The 23,965-nt window shown below is 50.0% G+C and overlaps 1 protein-coding gene across 4 annotated transcripts in view; it reads right to left on the reverse strand.

Moving 5' to 3' along the window:
• Positions 1–23,965, reverse strand: part of PRPF40B (pre-mRNA processing factor 40 homolog B) — a 178,269-nt gene that overhangs the window by 103,584 nt on the left and 50,720 nt on the right. For all 4 annotated transcript variants that reach the window (XM_069230521.1, XM_069230522.1, XM_069230520.1 and 1 more), the window contains exons 9-11: positions 2,810–3,053; positions 2,663–2,690; positions 245–445 (exon numbers count right to left, since the gene is read on the reverse strand). In XM_069230521.1, coding sequence (XP_069086622.1) covers positions 245–445; positions 2,663–2,690; positions 2,810–3,053 — 473 coding nt within the window. The remainder of the gene's footprint in view (positions 1–244; positions 446–2,662; positions 2,691–2,809; positions 3,054–23,965) is intronic.

Consider the following 23,965-nt stretch of genomic DNA (forward strand, 5'->3'; position numbering starts at 1 on the left):
CTACGCTAGAAAGAGCAAAACTAAAAAGACCATTAATGGATAGAGCCAAAACAAAGATAACAAACAGTCTACAAAAGGACATATAACCGCCTATTAATGTAAAGAACCAACAAGAGTTACAACAACACCGAGAACTGACAGCCACACTGTATTACCATTCCTAAGTGAATCCCTTCTCCACAGGAGTCAGCCTTATTCACTGGCTCCTGACTTCCACATGGAGCCTGAACCAAGCAGTCCTCACCTGCTTGTTACCTCCTCCTGCTGAACTACTCCATCCTCCTGAGGCCCTGCGTCATCTCCCAGCTCAATGTTCACCTGCACTGGCGGCTGTGATGACAGCATCTGGATCTCTCGCTCCTCAGCAGGTGCAGCAATGACAACTGCGGTGAGTGCAGAAGGCGCATGGGGACTTGCAGCCAATGGTGGCAAATCATGCAGCTTTCTAGGGGGAACACAAGAGATTAGACGGCAAACTATGAGACTTCCTAGATGGTACCCCCCTGTGTGGGTCCCTTCCTCCCCTTTGCCATAGAGTCTTCTGTGTCCTGTACTGGCATACAATCCTGTACCACCCGTGGCTGTTTCATTTAATCTTCCTGTACAATATATCAGTGACCTGCACTGTACAATACCTGACTGCATAGTTGCCATATCTCACTTTCTCTGGACTGTGTAGGACAACCTTTAGCACAAAATCCCACTTTATAGCTCTTCTGATGGTGGATATTTTAATCCCTCACTGCTTCTCTCACCTAAATGCATTCACCGGCCACCCACTCACTTCTTCTTTCAGCTATTTTGTTCACAACTACTGCCCAATCTCCAGCTCCTCTCTCTCTCTCTCGTTTTCTATCCTTTGTTTACCCCTTGCCCATCCTCTGCCTCCTCGCTGTTTCTCTTTTCTCCCTTCCCCTTAAAACTCTCTGTCTTTTCTGTCCTCTCCTATTTTCTGGGCAGAACTTCCTTGAAGCTTAAGGGAAAACATAAATCAAGGTGACTCATGTTTACACTGTCCCTGATTCTAAAGCGCAAGTTAAGTCAGAAATGGTCTCTTCGTAATTAAGGTTTAATGATCAATATTCACCAGAACCTCTGGTCCTGACAGTGTCCACTCTATCCCTGGCTAGCAGTGCTGGATCATACTCAAAATTGCCTGTCTATGGGCTCCTGAGATGAACCTGCTACTACCCAATCCCTCTTCTTCAGCTTTCTTTGTTGCTAGCATTTCACTTTTTCTCAGCTTATGAGAAGGCTGAGGCTGGCAACTACTTGCTTTTGTGTTTTTTGTGCTCTGTGCTTAGCTAGCTTTGATACTTCCTCACAGACCTGCACCTTTCCTGTACTCTCCAGTTTCATCCTGGGACACCTTTACTCTTCTCTTTGTGCTTGTGTATTAATATTGGTTTTCCATCACACTGGTCTGCCCAGTTTATAGATCAGCCCTAACTAGTAATATAGCTCTCCTGGTACCTGTATTTCCTTTTTTGTGTTTCTTCTTGAATGTGATTGTTAATCTGTTTGTATAATGTCACCCAGACATGCTCATCAGCTCTAGAGTTTGAGCTGGCAGTACTCAAGTACATTAACAAACTAGTTTAATCTTGTTTTTCCAGCTAAAAAGCCTTTAGAAAGTTTTACGGTTTATTACAGCTCAGCTACAGAAGACAGTTATAATCTCTTTTGTGTTGTCCACATTCGACTACTGAAATGGTCTGCACATGGACAGTCAACAAGGTTCTTTGAGTAAACTGCAGAGGCTGCAAAATGCAGCAGCAAGGCTTCTTATGAACATCCTAAAATTTCAATCAGTTTCCAAGGCTCTGTAGGAGCTTTATTGGCTTCCGGGGAGAAAGAGAGTTGCTTTTAAAGCCATGTGTACAGCTCACAAAGTACTCCATGACTACGGGCCAAATTATTTAAGGAAAAAAAATTGTTGGTACATTCCTAATAGACATTTGCGTTCTGAAACAGCTAAATGGGTTTTTATCCCAAAGATGAAGAAAGTTTCTTGGGGAGGTAGAAGCTTTGTCCATTTCTCTTATTGCCTTTGGAATAGGCTGCCCAGGCACCTTCCAGGACAATCGGATTTGAGCATGTTTAGGAAGATTCTGGTCTTACAGATGCTATGTTTGTCCTTGTGCAAATTATGTGTTGAACTTTTGTGTTGAGGGATTGTTCAACTGATATTATGTACAGGAGCTACCTTTGCCACTCTTCTGTTATTGTTGAGGATCTTATAAGTAACGTCATCCACCAGCAGTAAAGCACTGGTGGTCCTTTACTCTACCAGGGCCTTTACTTTTCTGTCTTTTTGATACAACACCTCACTATACAATGAAGCGTTATCCAAAGCACAATGCTCCTGGATGGTGTAGTTGTCTCTTTCACAGACACTTGCATGCGTTGTCCTGTCCTATATTTCCTATACCGTGCTGGTCTTTGCCTGCAACACTGTACCAGCCTTTATTCATTCGATTTGTCACTGCTGTCCTACTGCTATTCTTAAAACATTCCTCCCAGTGGTCATCATTCCACATTCTGTTTTTCCCCAGAGCATCAGTAGTCCCACTCAATTTGGCTGCATTAAAATGGCAGGTCATGCATCCTCACCTGTGCATCCCTTCTCATTCTAGTCCTATATTTCCTTTCCCTTACTCACCCTGTTTCATCCTCTGGCTGGATCAGATCTGCAAAATGAATGTGTACACAGCATTCAGTTTCCTTGCTCTCTGGTTTATGCAACACACACAGTAATTCATTAAACAATAATCCAATGCAGAAAAATTAAGACGAGATAAGGCCTTACTGTTCGTGTCGGTGGTGAGGGGCTCAGTGCAGAGGGTTGGGAGGTATAGCTGTTCTCTGGTCTCTGTACAGCGGGCGGAGTGGAACAGTGGCTCCTGAGCCAGATGGGTGCTGATAGCCATAGGCAGACCCTCCATGGCCTCCAGCTCCTTGGGCTTGGTCCATCGAGACTCCTTAGTCTGGGAGTTGTAGTAATAGGGTTTCCCCGTATCAGACTTGTACTCCTTCCAGGGACACTGTGAGAGCTGCGCTTGTGAGGAGAAGGAGGGTTACTATCTCAAGCCATAAAGGTAGCACATAAAACTACTGCAACACTAAAATCATTCATCCCCAAATTTGTTTACATCCAAATGATTCACATTCTAATTTCCATCACTGATGCATTGCTGCCCACTTTCCACCTGCTCACTGTGCATATACTGCTAATAGGTCTGGAGCTGGTACTCCCTGGCTCATATTTAAGTGGCCTACTTGATACTCATACAAAATAACATGGACCATTCTTTAAACGATTAAGACACATACACCCATACTTACACACACATTTTACATAGCAAAAGCTGGTCAACATCATAACCAGCGTTTTGTGAGGAGGTCCATGCACAATTAGGAAAATGTTTACAGTTTGAAGGAGCTGTAGATTCACAGGCTTTGCGTAATTCTGCCATCTAGTGGTTAGAGGCAGTAAATACAGCTTATTGCTCTAGAGTTCAACTAAGGGTGTATACCATGGGAGCCTACTGTAACATTCCTACAGGCTTCACTGAAAGAAGTACCTCCCATCTTTTCCCATTTAAAAAGTTAGTGACAATTCAGGAAAATTTTTGCAGCATAGGCACGCAGTGAGACAGCTTTTGTATTTAATTCAGGCCCTTGCTTTCCTCCTCATCTCAGCAGGGAGGAAACATGTAACTTGCAGTAGCAAATACAGTAACCGGTGGGTTGATTCTTAAGTTAGAGCAACCCAAATGTATCTAAAACTCTGCCAACTTAGCAGTAACATATTCTCACGTGCTGCAGTTGAACTTGTGTTTCTGCTTTAATTGCAGCTATACCCCATGCAATTTAATTTGATGCGTAAATACTATGGAAATCATAACACTATAGGCTAGTGTGATAGGCAACAAGAGGAACAAGTTACTTATCTTTGGTAACACTCTTTTTGGTGAATTCTCTATCAAACTGCAGATACCAGACCTTCTGGATACCCCCAGGTGCCACACATCACTACCTTACATTTATTCATGTAATCAAGACTCCCCTCTGGGAACAAGGCTTTAAAGAGGCAATCCAAGCTTTAGTACTATTGAGATTTGAATATGGCAACTCCATCCTTTCGAGCAAGCCAAAAACTCACCTTGCTCCTCTCAAAGCTATCCTGTATGTTATTACTTGCTTGATCTCATGGGCTGGCCCCTCTGATCATATCAGCCATCTACCACATTCTTTGGGATTTTTCCCTACTGATGGCAGATTAACCTACAAATGTGCATGTCTAGTGCACAAATTGCCAAAATCCGATCATTCTATCTGACGAGTAAACTGGAAATTTCAGTTGAATACGCACAAACTGTGAAGCTCAGACACTGAGATGCTTGACACTATGATGTTATACAGTTCCAACAAATCACATAGGACTGTGTATTTGGTCAACATAAACATCAGGGTATATGGACTCAGTCTGCCTATACCATTAGAAAATGTTTACACAGTTCCCAGCTAGCTCACAGTGTACCTACCACCTGACCCTCTAACCGTAACAGGGTACCATATGGTATCTGCAACCGCGAACATCACTACTCAGATTCCCAAGGAAATTGTGGAAGCAGATCTACCCTTTCATTGCCGCTCTGCGCATCCAAGATGAGACACAAGAAAGATGTGGAATTGTTGTTTCAAATATTTATTGTAACAATCGTATTCTTGCAGAAAAAACATGAGATGCGATTATTAAGCAAACAAGACAAAACATGGTAAGTGGCATTATGAAAATGGTGACGAAATAAACAGCTCAACCATGATAATATTATTGTGTTGGCACACTCCTATCTGTTACTAACTACACTATTGACAGAATAGTGGTAGTAACATCTGCCAGATAAATTGGGATAGCCTAACCCTCCATATCTGGGTAAGATGTACTGGGAAGCCAGGCAGCTGGTCTGATGTATTGCAGGCTATCTTCCCTTGCAAAATAGAGGTCAAAGTCAGAAGGGCTGCATGTCAGCCATAGTGTACCTCATTCCAGGATAATCCTGGCAGAAATGCTCCTCTGCCGAATGTTGCACAGAGGCAGTTTTTACAATAGAAGCACCGTTGGTATTGCACTGTGTTAAAGGTGCAGAGCCAAAGCGATGATATGTCTATAAATGATGAGTTATCTCCACAAACAATCATAATATTTAGGACATCACGTTCTGTGAGTTTAGCCTTGGACGTAGTGTACAGACTGAACGGCAGCAACGCTTACAAGAAACATGCTGCATGTACAGTGATTTCTCAGTAAATTATCATTGGGACCCCCTAAGCGGCTAGGTTGGACACCCTTACTTTAGCATTTGGCCAACAGCCTGCGCCCTTTATACTCACAGACATTTTATTTTGTTTTCTTATTTTTTGTTTTAGTACTGCCTGCTTTTAGCTTGTTGTTTCTATATTTTAATCAGCTACCTCTTTCTAAGGCAGAGTTTGCGCTGAACATTTTATCAGTCATTGTCCAATGTGCACTCTGTGCCCTGTTCAAGGCTGTCATGTACCGTACATGATATGCTAACTGTATTGCCAGCCCAGGAGCCAGTTTGCTTGAGACACATATTGTGTTTAGGATTTTTCCCTGAAGAAGTCTCAATTCTGGGACAAAACACGTGTTGGATGATTGTTCAACTTATCCAGCAGCATATTTTATTCAACATTACAACCTTTATGTACATTCAGATTACAGTTTTTTGTCTTACTTCATGAACAATATTAATGTACAATTGGATTCCATGTAATATGATGTTTTACTCACAGTCATGAACCATATTAATGTACAAATAGATTCCATGTAATATGATGTTTTACTCACAGTCTACTAGACTGTATTGTGTTGGTACAATAACCATTCATCATTAACTGTGTTGTGTTGACACAATAACCATTCTTTATTAAATGTATTGCAAAATGATACGGTTCTAAATTATGTGACAATTCTTTGGAGTGCTCCGTTATGTTTTGTTGATATTAATTATCTAAACAGTTTTTTCTGGTTAGATGCTACACATCAGGGCCACAGGTGTGTTGTAACGTAGAAGCACCTAGCAATTGATTGTGAGAATAGAGAATTTTTCCAAGACGAATGGGATGTGCATTACCTTTTACCATTGTTGCCTGCTTTTTGAAACTAGGAATCTCTAGATTCCTGAGGCTTTGTAGAATCATACAAGTTGGTGGGGTTGTTTATCTTCTTTACCGTGGTTGTAATGATTACCGTACTGTTTCCGTTTTGGATGGCACAAAAAACAAACCAGTTGCAATTTGAATTTAAATTCAGTATTTATAGAGCACAACTGCCATTCCCAAAGGGGCATTCTGGCACTAATGCGTAAAACTAACCCCTAGTCAATGTGTGAGAGTCACACCTGGGATAGAAGATGGGTTAAAGAATAAGGGAATAGCACAGTGTGTCAGAGATTCCAAAGATCCAAGGCCCGTATTTATACTTTTTTAGCGCTGCATTTGCGTCATTGTTTGACGCAAAAGTGGCGCTAAAAAAGTAAACATTTGGGCCCAAATTTTTAACTGCTTCCTAAAGATCGTTTCTGATTCACTGAACCTAAGGTGGCTGGGAAGATGGTACAGGCCTTGGTACCTAGAACAATGAAAGATTTGCCCCCTCTGGTTCTTAATCTAAAAGAGATCTGGGAGGACCTGAGGGTTCTGCTCGTGATACAATGAGTGAACCTTGATGTTTTGGTCCAGTTGGTTTGAATTTTAAAAAGAACCCTTTTATGAACTGGCAACCAATGCAGTTTTTTTTAGGGCTGCTGAATCTGATCTTCTTAACAGTTTAAGAACTGAGCTGACGGCTGTGTGCTGGAAAAGGTAGAGTTTCTGCACAGTCTGTTTCGAAGATCCTGCATCCAGATTATTGCAGTAATGCAGCTTTGAGGTTATGAGTGCACAGGCAATCGTTTTTCTAGGTGTCAGGGGCAAAAAATTACAAATACATCTTCAGAGATTTTATTACATTGAAGCATGCTCCTGCGAAAGCAAGAGCCTGTGGGCAACAAGACAATAGGCAGTCAAATTTTACTCCAAGGTTCCTGACAACCTTGACAGTGGCTGGAGGGAAGGGGGCTGAAACTGGCCACCATTCAGCTAGGGCAAAAAGATTAGAATTACCCCACAGCATGATCTTTTAGTGTTGCATTTCAGGTGGTTGTCTTGCATCCACTGAATGACTGAAGTTAAGCATTTTTTAAAGTTCAACTCCGATCCAAGTGATGCTTTGTAGAGTGCTAATACAGTATCAGCTGGGTATCATCTGCATACAAAATTACATCTATTCTGAAGGACGCAATCAGGGAAATTAAAGAAGCCATATAGGTGTTAAACAATGCAGGGCTCAACAATGAGCTTTGTGGAACTCTTGAGTTTACTGTTGTTTCATGGGGGAGGAGCCAAAATGGCGTCCGGGACGGTCGCTTGATTTGAGCGCTCCGTTCCCGGCTCGTTCGAAGCATCCTGTAAGGCGCCCCCCGCGGCCTGGTTGAGTCGGCCGGGACGGCGGCTCGACCGGGAGGGACCGGGGCGTCCAATCTGGGCAGTGTGCGCCCCTCGGAGAGCGGGCGAATCGGAGCTGGGACTTGCGGGCTCACGCCGGGTGCGGCGCCGAGCAGGAGAAGCTGCGCCTGTGGCCCCGATCGCGCTCTTGCCCGGCGCGGCCGCCTCCCGCTTCTGGGTTTGCTCGTGGCTGGGGGGGGCCGAAGAGCCTCGGCCAAAGCGGGCCGCACAGCGAACTTTGCAAGGCGCCCCGAGGCGCGTGAAGCTGGTGCCAGCCTGAGGGGCTGGAGCGCCATTTTGAATCTCACCGCGGCAGAAGCCGCGTGTACACGCTGCAGAGGAACGGAGAAGGGGCACTCCGGCCCAGCAATGAAGACGCACAGCGGCAGCAGCCCAGCAAGCTGCAGGGGATATCAGAGTAGAGCCTAAGGAACGAGGTGAGGAGGGTACCTGAGAGGGGGGGAATACCAAAACTAAGCAGTGGGGAAGAACTCCTGGAACTCTGGACACCCCCCACACCTCATCATAAACGCATAGGCGCAAGATTGATGCGGACCGCGTGACCCCGCGAGCTCGGACTAATCAACCAGCACAGTATGGATGGCTGGTGCAGGCCGCGGGCGCGTGACCTGCGCTGGACCCCCCTGCAGTGGGCGCCTGCCACGATTGTCCTTTGCTGCACGGAGCCCATCCGCGTCGCCCGACGCTTGTCCTGATCTGCGGTCTCTCCCGTGCGGGGCTGCCTCTCCCGGCCCTCAAATACGCTCCCCCTCTATTTGGGGGAACCTCTGGTACCAAGCCCTGCCATCACACAGGAAGAAGTGAGTGCTCCCTTCCAGCTCCTACACCCCCGCACACCCCGGTGGGCCCTGCGGACAGTCCCACAAGAACTTAACGCCGGACTATCGAATCAATTAATGGCTGCAGCATTTGTTATTGAATACCCAGGCTACAACACGCCTGAATAAGGCTAAACTGTCCCTTGGCTTAGCTGGCCAATCTCACACTCTTAACGCCAAATGTGTATTCCACGCCCAGGTCACTCAGTAAAAGTTTAAAATAACGAATTAGGAAGACTAAAAGGGCGAAATCACTACAGATTGGGAGGTAATCTCAGAACAGCCAAAATGGCCGGCAGAGCCAAATCAACTAAGAACCAAGACCGAACCACTCAAGTGATAACGCCTACCGACCAACAATCTAGCCCATCCCTACAGTCACTGGAAAGCACACTTCTTGCGCATTCTGCTCAGTTCGAGAAAGTATTGCAGGCAATACTGGACACTTAGGGGGTCATTCTGACCTCGGCGGTAAAAGGCTCTTACCGCCGGTCAGAAGACCGCCATTCTACCGCCGCGGCCGCAGTAAACCGCCACGGTCATTCTGACCCACAACTGCCAAACCGCCAAAAACCCGACATCCACGGAAGGCCGCCTCATCAGCGGTCAGCGATAAACTGGAGATGATCAAACCTCCACCGTCACGCCAACACAAACACGCCCATGCCATTACGACCCACGAATCCACGCGGCGGTCTTTCAACCGCGGTATACCATTGGCGTTACACACCGCCGCGGTCAAAATACACACCCAGCTCCAAAACACAGCCACATTGGACAATTTGAAATACACACACCTGATACACATACAAACACCACTCCCACACATCCAATCAACTATAAAACACACACCCACATCACCCACAAACCCCCACTACTAGAAATTCGGAGAGAAGGCGAGAGAGAGAGAGAGAGAGAGAGAGAGAGAGAGAGAGAGAGAGAGAGAGAGAGAGAGAGAGAGAGAGAGAGAGAGAGAGAGAGAGAGAGAGAGAGAGCACAGCTATCGAAAACCCCAACACACAGAGGAACACAACATCATCACCCACACTACTTCCACGCACAAAACACCACACACCACCACACACACCACACTCATCACCACAAACACCACCCCACACCACCCGATGGCACCCCAAAGACACCCCAGGTTCTCGGACCAAGAACTCAGGGTCATGGTGGAGGAAATAATTCGGGTAGAGCCCCAGCTATTCGGCACACAGGTGCAGCACACCACAATAGCCAGGAAGGCGGAGCTATGGCAAAGGATCGTCGACAGGGTCAACGCTGTGGGACTGCATCCCAGAAACCGGGAAGACATCCGAAAGCGCTGGAACGACCTATAGGGGAAGGTGCGGTCGATGGTGTCAAGACACAACATCGCTGTGCAGAAGACTGGCGGCGGACCCCCACCCACTCCACCCGAATTCACAGCATGGGAGCAAGAGGTCTTGAACATCCTGCATCCTGAGGGCCTCGCTGGAGTAGGCGGAGGAATGGACTCTGGTAAGTCTAATCCCAACTACTTCACCCCCCCAACCACCAGCATGCCAACCCACACCCCCACCCTCACCCCCAACCCCCCAGCACACATCCTCCCTGCCAATGTCTCACCAGCACAACCCACCCAACACAACACCAATCCCTGAATGCCAACACAAACCATGGACACCCATCACCTAAGCATGACCACTGCACATACCCATCCCCCCCCACAAACCACCCTCACAACTCCTCCCACAAGGGAATGCCAGCACTGGGGGACAAGGGCACCCACAAATCGCACGCCATGGCACACACAGAAGCAATAACCATACTCTTTTACCCCTGCAGGGCCTGAACGCCAACACACCGGCCAGGAGGGTCCAGATTTGTCCATCCCGCCCCCAGAACAGGCCCCCAGTGATGACAGCAGCTCTGTCGACCTAGAACCTGATGACCAGCCCGGACCATCGGGGACCTCTGGACAGTCGGTTCCCCACACACAGACACAGGCCACAGCAGACCCAACCCCCTCTGGAATACCAGCACAGCTCCCACCCAGCGGGCCCATGCCTCTGTCTCCAGGACGCGTCAATCAGCGGTGTGTCCGCCACTACAGGGCACCCAGGCTGACCCACCACCCCAACACCAACAGGGACCTGGGGGCAGTGGTAGTGGGCACACCGTCCAGGGGACAGAGGCCCGGGGAAACAGGGCAACTGGGAGGGCTGCTGTGCGAGAGGGGGTTGACCGGCCCAGGGAACCCACTCTCCAAGAGGCCCTCACCACCATCATGGGAGCATACCACCACTCCCAGGAGACGATGGCGACGGTACTGGCCAGGTTCCAGGAGATCCAGGCACAGCAGGAGGAACGGTACATGGGGTTCAGAGACTAACTCAGGAACATCGGTACCGCAATGGGGACCATCGTCCTGGCCCTCAACCAGATAGTCACCACATTGCGGGACCATGTGGCACCCCAAAGGGCCCCTGTCACTAGCCCGGACGACGAACAGCCTACCACCTCCGCCGGCGCTAGTGGACAGGAGGCCCCCACACAACGACAGGCCACCAGAACCCCACCTCCTGCTGAAGATCAACCACCCCGCAAGCAGAACCTGAGATCACACAAGAAGACAGAGTAGGATGCCAAGACCCCCGCCAGCATAAGATACCCCCTGATGTCATCCCACTGTCCCACACTGTCACCCTGTCCAACCTTGAACTGCCCCTGCTCCATCCTTCCACAGGCCTATGGACAATGCACCTGTGCTACTGAGAACTGGACTCTGCCATGGACATTACTCCACCCCCACCCATCACCGTTTTACTATCATGGACCGATATGCAGCACTTAAAATAAATCACCAATTGCACTTCAAATTTCAGGAGTCTGCTTGTATTCTTTACAAATGTATTACACATAACGGTGCAATAATGTTCTGTTACATTGTGATGACAACATACCAATGTCAATAAGCATTAGTCCATGGGCAAACAAAGCAGAAGTCACGCAGTGGGTCATACAGCTCTGAAAAGGGAAGGGAAAGTCAAAAATCAGTTAAAAGGAACTGGGGGGAAACACAGAAAGTAGAGATGCAGGAGGCCAGAAGTAAATGTAAAATGGCGTGGGTGATTCTTACCTGTGTGCTACTGAAAATACTGTTGTATAACTGTGTCCCTGTTGTCCGTGTCGTCCCCGTCGTCTTCCTCCTCTTCACTCTCCACAGGCTCCACAGCTGCTACAACACCACCATCTGGACCATCCTCCTGCAGGAAAGGCACCTGGCGTCGCAATGCAAGATTGTGAAGCATACAGCAGGCCACGATGATATGACACACCTTCTTTGGTGAGTACATTAGGGATCCACCTGTCATATGCAGGCACCTAAACCTGGCCTTCAGGACCCCGAAGGTCCGATCTATAATCCTCCTAGTTCGCCTATGTGCCTCATTGTACCGTTCCTCTGCCCTGGTCCGGGGATTCCTCACTGGGGTCAATAGCCAAGGCAGGTTGGGGTAACCAGAGTCACCTATTAGCCACACACGGTGTCTCTGTAGCTGTTCCATCACATAAGGGATGCTGCTATTTCGCATGACATACGCGTCATGCACTGACCCAGGGAACTTGGCATTTAGATGGGAGATGTACTGGTCAGCCAAACAGGCCACCTGGACATTCATCGAATGGTAATTTTTTCTATTCCTGTACACCTGCTCATTGTCTTTTGGGGATACTAAAGCCACATGGGTCCCATCAATGGCACCAATGATGTTGGGGATATGTCCAAGGGCATAGAAATCACCCTTCACAGTGGCCAAATCACCCTCCTCAGGGAAAACAATGTATCTCCGCATGTATTTCATCAGGGCAGACAACACTCTGGACAAAACCTTAGAAAACATAGGCTGAGACATCCCTGATGACATGGCCACTGTTGTCTGAAAAGACCCACTTGCCAAAAAATGGAGTACTGACAGAACCTGCACCAGAGGGGGAATCCCTGTGGGTTGGCGGATGGGGGACATCAGGTCTGGCTCCAGCTGGGCACACAGTTCATGTATAGTGGCTCGGTCAAGTCGGTATCGAAGTATAATATGTCGTTCTTCCATTGTCGACAGGTCCACCAGCGGTCGGTACACGGGAGGATTCATCCTTCTCCTCGCAAGTCCCAGCGGACGGTGCCTAGGAAGGACAACATGGAGCACAGAGTCAAGCAACCCACAGGTACGTTCACCCAGCTTGCACAGTACACGAATCGCTATGCATTGAAAGGCTTGCATGAGTGGCAATGCAAGGCCTAGGCCTGTGTGACGCAGTAGCAATTAAGCCATGTGGGCCCTTGTAATGGCGGCTGCCTGACCTGAGAAGTGTGACAGTGGGATGTGAGGTCAACGCACTGGCGTGGCACACCGTGGCGGTAGGTGGTCGAAGACCGCAGTGCGAAGGCGCATTGGTTAACATTGCACCCTATGGGTCTCAGGAGCCAATGACGATGTGCGCCGGCGGTCGCGGTACGCACCGCCGCGGGCGTGACCGCCATTTTCTATCTGCTTAATCACTCGAGACCTGATCATCCACAGGAGAGGACATATACTGCAAGTGCTGCTGTGACCGCGGTCTGGAAGAGACAATGGCTGCTGCGACTGGGGAAAGGGCCCCTGCCTTCACTTCAGAAGAGTTGGAGAAACTTGTGGATGGGGTCCTGCCCCAGTATGCGCTACTCTACGGTCCTCCAGACCAACAGGTAAGTACACTGGGTGCACGTTGAATGGGCTATGCCTGGGTTGTGTATGGTGGATGTAAGATGGTGGGGTGGGGAGCGAATGAGGAGTGCAAGGCACGACAGATGAGAGCATGTGCCACATGGCAGGGTTGGGGAGGGGGGGGGCAATCACATCTAACATGCAGAAAAATGTTGAAATTTCCTTTCCCACCCTGTACATGTCAAATAGGTCAGCGCCCATCAGAAAGTCGACATTTGGGGTGCCATCGCCAAGGAAGTCCGGAACCTGGGGGTCCACAACAGACGGGGCACCCACTGCCGAAAGAGGTGGGAGGACATACGCCGCGGGACCAGGAAGACCGCCGAGTCACTGCTGGGGATGGCCTCCCAACGTAGGAGGGGTGCCAGTCGTACCTTGACCCCCCTGATGTCCCGGATCCTGGCGGTGGCCTACCCCGATTTGGATGGGCGCGTGAGGACATCACAGCAGACACAAGGGGGTGAGTACCAGCACATTCTGCTATCTTTACGCGCAGTGGAGGTGCCTGGATGGGGGAGGAGGGCTGTGGGTGACATTAGGCCAGGGCGCTTTCTGTAGTGTAGTCCCCTCCTTTAGGCATGGCCCTGTGCCCCCACCTCTGTAGGGTGCCAAGTACAGCAATCCATGGTCCAGCATCAACCATGTGTGCATTTGTTGTCCATAGACCTGTAGGCCTAGTCACAAGTACTGAATAGTGTACCCCGATTGCGCGGCGTAGTGCTGGAGGCTCCTGTGTCTGTCCTCTCCGACAACGGTGTTGACAATGCATGCACTCAACCTGTCTTTATTTCTCCCCCCACCCTTTTTCTTTATCTTCTTGTGCATGTGTGCATTAGCATCATCAGGCGGGGAGAATTGGCATCGGAGCACGAGGGAGCTGCAACTCACAAGGCCCCGGTGGGCCATGCTACAGACACCGAGGTCACCAGTGATACGGAGGGCGAGGGGAGCTCCACAACGGGGACCCGTGGTGACACCAGCGACACTGACACGTCCTCGGAAGGGAGCTCCCTAGCGGTGGCGGCAACATCCGTGCCCCCCGCCTCAACAGGTACAGCCGCCACCCAGCGCACCAGCTCCGCCCTCCCAGCAGCCCCTCAGCCTTTGCTCCGTGCCCGCTCGCCCAAGAAGGCGGGCATCTCCTTCGCCCCAGGCACCTCAGGCCCTGCCCCAGGTACCCCTGCTGCCCTCAGTGAGGAGGTCATTGACCTCCTACAGACCATCATTGTTGGGCAGTCTACCCTTTTGAATGCCATCCAGGGGGTAGAGAGGGAGGTGCATCGGAGCAATGCATACCTGGAGGGCATTCATTCGGGTCAGGCTGCCCATCAACGATCGTTCAGTGCTCTGGCCTCAGCACTGACGGCAGCCATTGTCCCTGTTTCCAGCCTCCCTCTTCTAACTGCCTCCACCGTCTCCCAGTCTCCTGTTCCTCAGCCTATCCCATCCACACCATCAGACCAGCCTGCACACACCTCAACACCCAAGGGCAGCTCATCCAGACATAAGCACCACAGATCCCACAAGCATTCACCCAAGCAACATCCAGATGCAGCCATGGCAACAGTCACTACCACCTCTGTGTCCCCCTCCTCCTCGTCTCCCTCCCCCCTCCCTGTGACGTCTCCACTCACACCTGCATGCACACCACCATCAGCCAGTACTTCCATCACCACCACACCCTCCAGTACAGTCCGCACGCGTGCAGTCACCACCCCCACTGCCATTTACACGTCCCCTGTGTCCTCTCCCACTGTGTCTGTCACCCCCTCTTCCAAAACACACAAACGCAGGCAGCCACCCACACAACAGCCAACCACCACACGACAGCCTACGTCACAAGCACCTGCACCCATAGACAGCACACCTGACTCTCCTACAACCACATCCTCTCCCTCCACTCCCATACCCACTGCACCTACCCTTCCCATTGCTCCTAAAAAACTTTTCCTCTCCAAACTTGACCTCTTTGCACCACCTGACCCACCCCCTCCATCTGGTAAGAGTCCGAAGAGCACCTCAGCCACCACCAGCCCTGCATCAAGTCTGACCATTGTGCACGGGTTTTGGAGTCCACCCTTTCCCAGCACAGATACATCGGCCAGCAGCAAAGGAACAGCCAGACCCCCCTGGAAAGAGAACCCGTAAAACCAAGGCCCGCCGTGAGAAGGCTGACACGGCTGCCCCCAAGTAGCAAAGTCGTGGCCCGTCACCTGCCACAACATCAAGGGCAGGCAAGGGCCAGAGAGCCTCATCGAAGGAGGGCAGGGGCAGCAGGGCGGAGAAGTCAGCCAGCAGGGGCGCGGACCAGGAGGGCCCCACAAGCCCCATCCCGGGTGTGACGGCGGACACCCACGGGCCCAGGACTCCGTCACAGGAGGGTCCAGCAATTGCACGGTCGGAGGGCGACTAAGCAGGGAGTCCTGGCCAGGTCTGGCTCCCTTGATAGACAAGAAAGGCACCGCTGAACAGGGCCCCGCCGAGAAGAAAGGCACCGCTGAACAGGGCCCCGCCGAGAAGAAAGGCACCGCTGAACAGGGCCCTGCCGTGAAGAAAGGCACCGCTGAACAGGGCCCCGCCGTGAAGAAAGGCACCGCTGAACAGGGCCCCGCCGTGAAGAAAGGCACCGCTGAACAGGGCCCCGCCGTGAAGTCAGGCACCGCTGAACAGGGCCCCGCCGTGAAGTCAGGCACCGCTGAACAGGGCCCCGCCGTGAAGTCAGGCACCGCTGAACAGGGCCCCGCCGTGAAGAAAGGCACCGCTGAACAGGGCCCCGCCGTGAAGACAGGCACCGCTGAACAGGGCCCCGCCGAGAAGAAAGGCACCGCTAAACAGAGCCCCGCCGAGAAGAAAGGCACCGCTGAACAGAGCCCCGCCGTCTCAAGCACCGCTCCGCTGGGCCCCGCCGTCTCAAGCACCGCTCCGCTGGGCCCCGCCGTCTCAAGCACCGCTCCGCTGGGCCCTTCCTGTCAAGCACCGCTCCGCTGGGCCCTTCCTGTCAAGCACCGCTCCGCTGGGCCCTTCCTGTCAAGCACCGCTCCGCTGGGCCCTTCCTGTCAAGCACCGCTCCGCTGGGCCCCGCCGTCTCAAGCACCGCTCCGCTGGGCCCCGCCGTCTCAAGCACCGCTCCGCTGGGCCCTTCCTGTCAAGCACCGCTCCGCTGGACCCTTCCTGTCAAGCACCGCTCCGCTGGGCCCCGCCGTCTCAAGCACCACTCCGCTGGGCCCTTCCTGTCAAGCACCGCTCCGCTGGGCCCTTCCTGTCAAGCACCGCTCCGCTGGGCCCCGCCGTCTCAAGCACCGCTCCGCTGGGCCCTTCCTCTCAAGCACCGCTCCGCTGGCCCATTGACAGTGCCGGTTCTGTGTCGAGCTAGTGTTCACGCTGCACTCTGGGCACCCTGCCTCCTCCATGACCAGTGGAGTCTGTAATCCACCTGATGGACTGTGGCTTTGCACTCCCCAGGATGGCACAGTGGGCATGGTGGCCCCTTCGTGGTTCTGGCGTCGTGGACTCCTGTGGCTGAGGTGCCCCCCCTTCCCTTCCCTTCCCCCTGAGGTGCCTGTAGTTTTGTCATCTGATGCCCCAGCAGTGTTCTCTCCAACGGACTCAGGTCTCATGTGTTTGGTAGACATTGGCCCACGGACTGTGGATATTTGACACACTGAGCAGGACTTATTGACTATGTACATAGCTTTCGCACTGTTCATGATTTTTGCTTTGATATTTCATGACGATAATTTTCCATGACTTCAATGAACCTAATTTATACATAAATTTACGTTAAAATTTTATTGTGTCTTTGCATTTTTCAGGGGGGTTTGGGGGGTTTCACTCAGTTGTTGCTCTGCATTGGTATGTTGATAGTTGGGGGGGGGGGCGTATGTGTGTGCCCGTAACCTTTCGTCCTCCCCCCTCCCCTGTGTCGTAGGTGCAGTACTCACCGTTGTCTTCTGCGCCGGAGTTCATACTCGTGGTAGATGAGCAGGTAGACAAGAGCTGGTAGGATGTTTAATTTGGGTTCCATGCTGTCCTCCGTCCTCGTGGAGTGTATAGAGGTGAGCGTTTTCCCGTTCGTAGTCTGTTTCCTCCGTGTTTTTATCGGCGGGGCTCCCGCCCCGGAAAAGGTGGCGGATTGGTGAGTTGTGATACTGTGGACGGTACATTGTCTGCCGCCTGCCTGTTGGCGGTGACCGCCGCGCTGTTTGTCTGTCCCGCCGTGGCGGTCGGAGTGTTAAAGTGGCGGCCTGTGTTGGCGGTTCCCGCCAGGGTCAGAATTCCATTTTTTTGACCGCCTGCCTGTTTGCGGGTTGGCCGCCGCTTTAAAAACCGACCGCCAGGGTTGGAATGACCCCCTAAGTCATCTTTGGAAAGCAGAATCGATGCAGTTGCGCAAGACTTGAACCTATTACGAGTGGACCATCGAAGCCTAGCTGAAAAAGTGAAAACAACTGAAGCTGAAATAGCCGACCTAACTCCGATAGCGCATGGGAACCAAAAACAGATTCAGCGCATGGATGAGGAGCTGAAGATACGTTGGAGAAGATCGGAGGAAATGGAGAGCAGGGCGCGTCGCAACAACGTGAGGTTTCTGGGCTTTCCAGAAAGCATGCGTCAACCGGAATCAGAAATTTCCCTAGAGCAGTGGCTAATCAAGGAAGTGTTAAATGGGGCTCCATCCAAGTTTTTTTCAGTCGAAAGGGCTTACAGAATCCCGGGTAGACCTCCGGCCCCCGGCCAGTCTCCCAGGCCATTGATTGCCAGGTTTTTGAACTACAGAGATCGAGATGCAATATTGCAACAGTTCCGCAGTAAGGACCCATTTAAGTATAAAGACTCGAACATTAACGCATACCCAGACTTTACGCAAGAGGTGCAGAACCAACGCAATTCTTTTGTCAAAATTAGCAACGCCTACGGGAACACAACATAAAATATGCCTTGCTGTTCCCAGCCAAGCTAAGGGTAGTAATGGAGGACCGTACCCATATATTCACTAACCCCGAAGATGCCTGGACATGGCTACACGCCAAGGGCCTTGCACACCCCCGGGAGGACAAGGAGGGGGACGAGAAATGGCAAAATCCCGCTGCAAGGAAGCGATCCAAAAGGCGCACCAGAGGCCAGCCCAATGACTGGCAAGCAGCAGAAGAAAGAGCAAAAGTGCTAAAAGAGACGCCGTTACACATGCAAAGTCACAGTACAATTGCTAGAGGACTCCCAGAGCTGGGATCGGACTCAGACACGGCCAGCTCGGCATCCACGATAACAGGAGAACTAGGTGGGCCGAAGGTCACCCCAAGAACCGCTGATGAACTTTAAACTATTCGTACATGCCCAGAGAGACCACCAGTGATGATGCGCGAAACTTGGAAATCTGCAGAGACTTTGCGGTACCGCCGAGACGTGGGGACAATGTGCCCCCAACAATATGCATCTTTGATATAAATACTAAGCTAAGTGATTGGGGGCATAAGAGGGCGGTACATGATTGATGGGCGGGGCCAGAGGGATCAAACTTATGCCTAGGGGGGGCGCCTGACGATATCGGCAGACTAAGTCTGCGGCATGATGTGAGCCCCTTATAAGAGCCACATCTGTACGATGTGAGAACCCCACTATGCAAATCCAACTGGATATGGGTTATTTCACACATTTTTAAGTTTTGTAGTTTCACTGTAGTTGTAAGTAGTATAGGGGGTTTAATTAGGGGTGTGGGGTTAATAGTTTAGTAGAAACGCAAGGACCGGAATTACTTAATACACAAAATGTATACCTGCACCCGCTATATTTAAATACCAGCTACAGAAAGGCAGAGACCAGGCGGGCCAACTCTAGAGCCCAGATCCTCAACACAGCAATGCATCCCCAGAACCCCATATGATGTCTTCCCGCAATAATACTAAAAACCAGTATATTATATTAACATGGAATATCAGGGGTCTTGGGGCGCTGAGTAAACGGGCTAGAGTGCACGCTCGACTTAAACGACTAGGAGTGCATATTGCTATTTTGCAAGAGACTCACATGTTAGAGGGGGACCTACGTGACTTGCGCACGAAGTGGGGAGGCCAGCTGATAGCCACAGCATACTCGGCCTTCGCAAGGGGGGTGTTGATCTGGATAGCGGCAGGAGTTCCATTCCTCTTGTCATCACACAAGATAGACCAGGGAGGGAGATACGTAGTTGTGGAGGGCAGACTAGACGGCAGACAAATGGCGGTGGTCGGGGTATATGCTCCAAACAGTGGCATCACGGGTTTTCTCACCACTCTCACTCCAACGTTGTTGTCCCACCCCATGCCCCTAGCCATCTGGGGTGGTGATTTCAATAGTACCCCATCTGTAGCATTGGACAGAACCAGGGCCTATCCGAGCGCACCAACCAATAGGAAGCCCATAGGTCCCCTGCAAGAATGGGCAAATGTTATGGGACTTCATGACATATGGCGACTAGGCCATCCAGAGCAAAAAGAATATTCATTTTACTCAGTACAACATAACACCCACACTAGAATAGACATAGTATGGGGTACTCGCGAAATAGGGGCACTGGTCACCGAATCTGAATACTTAGCAAAGACGCTCTCGGATCATGCGCCTCTGAGAGTAACACTGAACTGGGGTAGGACACGTCAGGCAATCCCCACTTGGAGATTCCAGGCAGAGGCTTTACAAGACCAAGCATTTGCCGCAACATTGGGGAAATCTATAGGCCAATATTGGGAAATAAACGCTATGTCTGCAACAACTCGGGCGATAGAGTGGGACGCCCATAAAGTAGTAGCACGCGGAGTATGTATATCCACTACGTGGGGAGTGAGACGCTCTTTACAGGCAGAGATTAGCAAATTAGAGAAGGAGCTAAGGACTGCGGAAAAAGCGGTAGCACTAGGGGAAATCTCCAGCACTGTCCTCAAAGAAAAGCACTCACAATATAATGATGCAGATAGCAGGCTCAGCTGTCACGACTATAACTACTACTTAACTAGGTTGCAAACGGAAGGAGATAGATCAAGTAGAATGCTAGCATGGCTACTCCGCGAAGATAGACAGCAAGCTCCGATAGGTGCCATCCGGGTGGGCGCGCAAGAGATGGCTACTACACAAGTAGAAATAAACGAGACGTTTAGGAATCATTACTCAAACTTATACACTAAACGCACCTCATGCACAGCTACACAATTTGAGGCTTTCCTGGCGGACTCCCTCCTACCCCAACTATCACAAACAGATAGAGACACAATCGAAACCCCCATAACAACAGAAGAAATAGAACTAGCCCTTGCACAGCTGCCCAGGAACAAAGCGCCTGGTGCAGACGGCCTCACCTCGGAATACTATAAAGCCTATTTACCCAGCCTGAAATCTCAGCTGCTAGGAGTGTTCCAAGAGGCGTGGACTAAAGAAAGCCTACCTATATCCCAAAGGGAAGCTATGATAGTGGTACTCCCTAAACAGGGCCGAGACCATAAATCCTATAGACCACTATCGCTGTTAAATACAGACTGCAAAATATTAGGCAAAATATTAGCTAATAGATTAGCTCCCCTCATGCATTCATTGATTCACACAGATCAAAATGGCTTCATCCCAAAGCGTAACACCTTCCTAAATATTCGCAGATTGCTGAGTATAATGGGAGACACCCCCAAGGATGCACAGGAGGAAATGGTGCTCTCACTAGACACAGAAAAGGCCTTTGATACGCTGGAATGGGATTTCCTGCTGGCCACGATGGCCCGCATGGGAATAGGCCCTAATTACATCCGTTGGGTCCGGACATTGTATTCCAATCCAAGGGCGAGGGTGAAGTCGGGCGGGGTGATTTCTGATAGTTTCCCGATCTCCAGGGGGACATGGCAGGGATGTCCCCTATCCCCGCTATTGTTTGCCGTAGCAATGGAACCGTTAGCGGCAAGAACACCTCATGGAACACAAATGGGGAATTATTAGGAATGGGTTATACCACACGGTCTCATTATATGCAGATGATGCTTTAATATATATCAGAAACGGTTGTGCAGCTATCCCATCTGTAATATCCTTATTGGCTGAATTTGGAGGCCTGTCAGGCCTTGTGGTAAATTGGGAGAAGTCCTGTGTGTTCCCCCTGGTAAAAAGGGCCCCCAATAACCAGGACCCCCCTGAGCTAGGACACCTAAAGTGGTGCCCGACAACATTTAAATATCTTGGGATAAACATATATCATGACACAGAAGACTTAAGAGACAGGAATCTGGGGAGGGCGCTAATCTCCATAAAAGGCTCCCTGCAATTCTGGAACAAGCTCCCGCTCCCGCCACCTGGCAAGGTGGCGATTGCCAATATGTTGATCCTACCTAGGCTTCTATATTATTTTGCGGCCCTGCCGATAACTATTCCCAAAAGTTTCTTCGGCAATTTAAACACAGCTCTACTGCAGCTCATCTGGGGTGGTGGCAGAGAACGGGTGGCGCTAACCACAGTGCAATGCCCGCTGGATAACGGTGGCTTGGGTACTCCCAATTTTGAAAGATACTATGCAGCCGCACAACTTCAGTGGGTCCAATATTGGATCCACAGACCAGAGCAGACAGAACCCATGAGCCTAGAGCCTCGGCGGAACGGGACCCCCCTCATAAATTGGCTGATGTCTAAGCCCCCCAAAGCGGTACTGGTCAACCCTTTGCTTGCGGTGGCGCGCGTGTGTTGGGCTAAATATGTGCAAAAAGGAGCGGATAAGCTTCCTTACTCCCCACACATACCACTAAATTATCTATTGGCGGGGACTGCAGCTGGAATGCAAGCTGCAAACATGTGGAGTGAAGCAGGAATACAGACAATAGGAGATTGCTTTGAAGATGGCAAATTAATGACGTTTGAGGCTCTCCAGGCCCTTACGGAGATAAATCCGGGTCAGTTCCTGACATACCACGCTGTATGTCACGAAATTAGAAAAATATGGGGAGTAGGCACTTCGGAACCAGAGATCTCCCCAGTGCTCCACCAGCTTCTACAACACAATGACCAAACAAAAATAATATCCAATCTATACAGAACCCTCAACAAGACTCCCGATCCACAGGCAGGGAAAGCCTGGGGGAGATGGAATGCAGTACTCCCCACCCCGATCCCACAGGCAGACTGGCCAAAGGCCTTGTCCCACATCCGAGGCTTGTCAAGGAATCCTAGATTTAGATATACTCAATTCAACTACACGCATCAAACATACCTCTCCCCAGCCAGGATAAAGCTTATGTTCCCCGATTCAGTGCCAGTATGCCCAAGATGCAAAACACCGTCAGCACCCTTCTACCATATGGTATGGGATTGCCCTAATATACAAACGGCCTGGGCGGAGGTGGTAAGGGAGGTATCCGAGTTAACAGGGCTTGCACTGATAGCAGACCCCGGGTCCTGCCTGCTGGGATTGAGAAAGAGACCAAAAAAACAAAGACACCTGCACAAATTTATAGATTTAGCCTTTTTAATGTACAAAAGACTAATAGCGATACACTGGAAAGCCCCCAAGGCTCCCGATTTGAAATCCTGGCACTCTAATAATACGTTGGGCTCGCACTGAATACCAGGTACTTAAAAGAATGGTGCGCGAGGGGCGGCAACGCACAGGGTGCAACACTTGGGAGGATCTGGTAACAAAATTGGAGGCCAAAAACGATGAGATGCCTCCTTGAACTGGGGTACATATACTCGCAATAACTACAACATAAATCCCCCTGCTTCCCCCGCTACAGAAACAAAGCCCATAGGGCACACAGGCACCACAGCGCATGCACATTACCGCTTTCCCTCTCTCTAGCAACAATAATCCATCAAATCTTCGTCACTGCAGCACCACCGACACATGAGGAGCAGAAAACCAGGGTTGCTACCTGCATACACTAATCCGGATGGTGCCCTCGTTAGGCAGCCAGGGAACTCACGCACGCAAAACAGGGCCCACACTGGTCACGAGCGAATGCCTATATAATATAAAAAATAAAGGATAAACCCATGGCGGGTGCAGCTAGAAATGATACTGTAAAACTGAAAGTGTTCCGTGATGTGCTCATTGGGGGGGTTTGTGATTGTTAAATGGTTTAGATATTAGTTATTATACTGGTTTATCCTGTGGTTGCAAATTGAACAATTTGTATTACATATCTGAAACATAAAATCAATAAAAAATATTTAAAAAAAAAAAAAAAAAAAAAAGAGTTTACTGTTGTTTCTGCAGAGGAATATGGGCCCAACATGACCATTTGTCTGCAATCTGTAAAAAATTATTTTATCCAGGAGGGGGCCAAACCAACAATCCCACACTCTTTGCACAATGGAGCAAGATATCATGAGAGAAGGTTTTGAATGTAGCAGATAATTCTAACAAAATCAACACAGCATTCTTTCCTGCCTCCAAGGTCAGTTTAAGAGTGTCCGAGACTTCCAACAATGCAGACTCAGTAGAATGCTTAGGGCGGAAACCTAACTGCTGTGAGTGAGGCACATTAGCATTTTCAAGGAATGTAATCCATTTGTTATTAACCAATTTTTCAATTATTTTACTCATTACAGGCAATAATGAGATTGGGTGCAAGTTGGACAGTATGTTTGGGTCTGCAAGGGGCTTCTTTTTTAGTTGTTTAACCACTGCCAACTTCCAATCAGCTAAGGGGGGTATTTATAATCTCATTAATCAGAGGGTTGACCATATCCACAGCCTTATGGAGGACCTGGGTGATTGGACAGGGATCATCAGGTGAACCTTATTTACAAGACAGGATAGCTTGGCGAGATTGGGCTATCAAAATTTCTTGGAAAGCTAGTAAA

This window comes from Pleurodeles waltl, chromosome 4_2 (genome assembly GCF_031143425.1).
Source record: "Pleurodeles waltl isolate 20211129_DDA chromosome 4_2, aPleWal1.hap1.20221129, whole genome shotgun sequence".
Taxonomy (NCBI): domain Eukaryota; kingdom Metazoa; phylum Chordata; class Amphibia; order Caudata; family Salamandridae; genus Pleurodeles; species Pleurodeles waltl.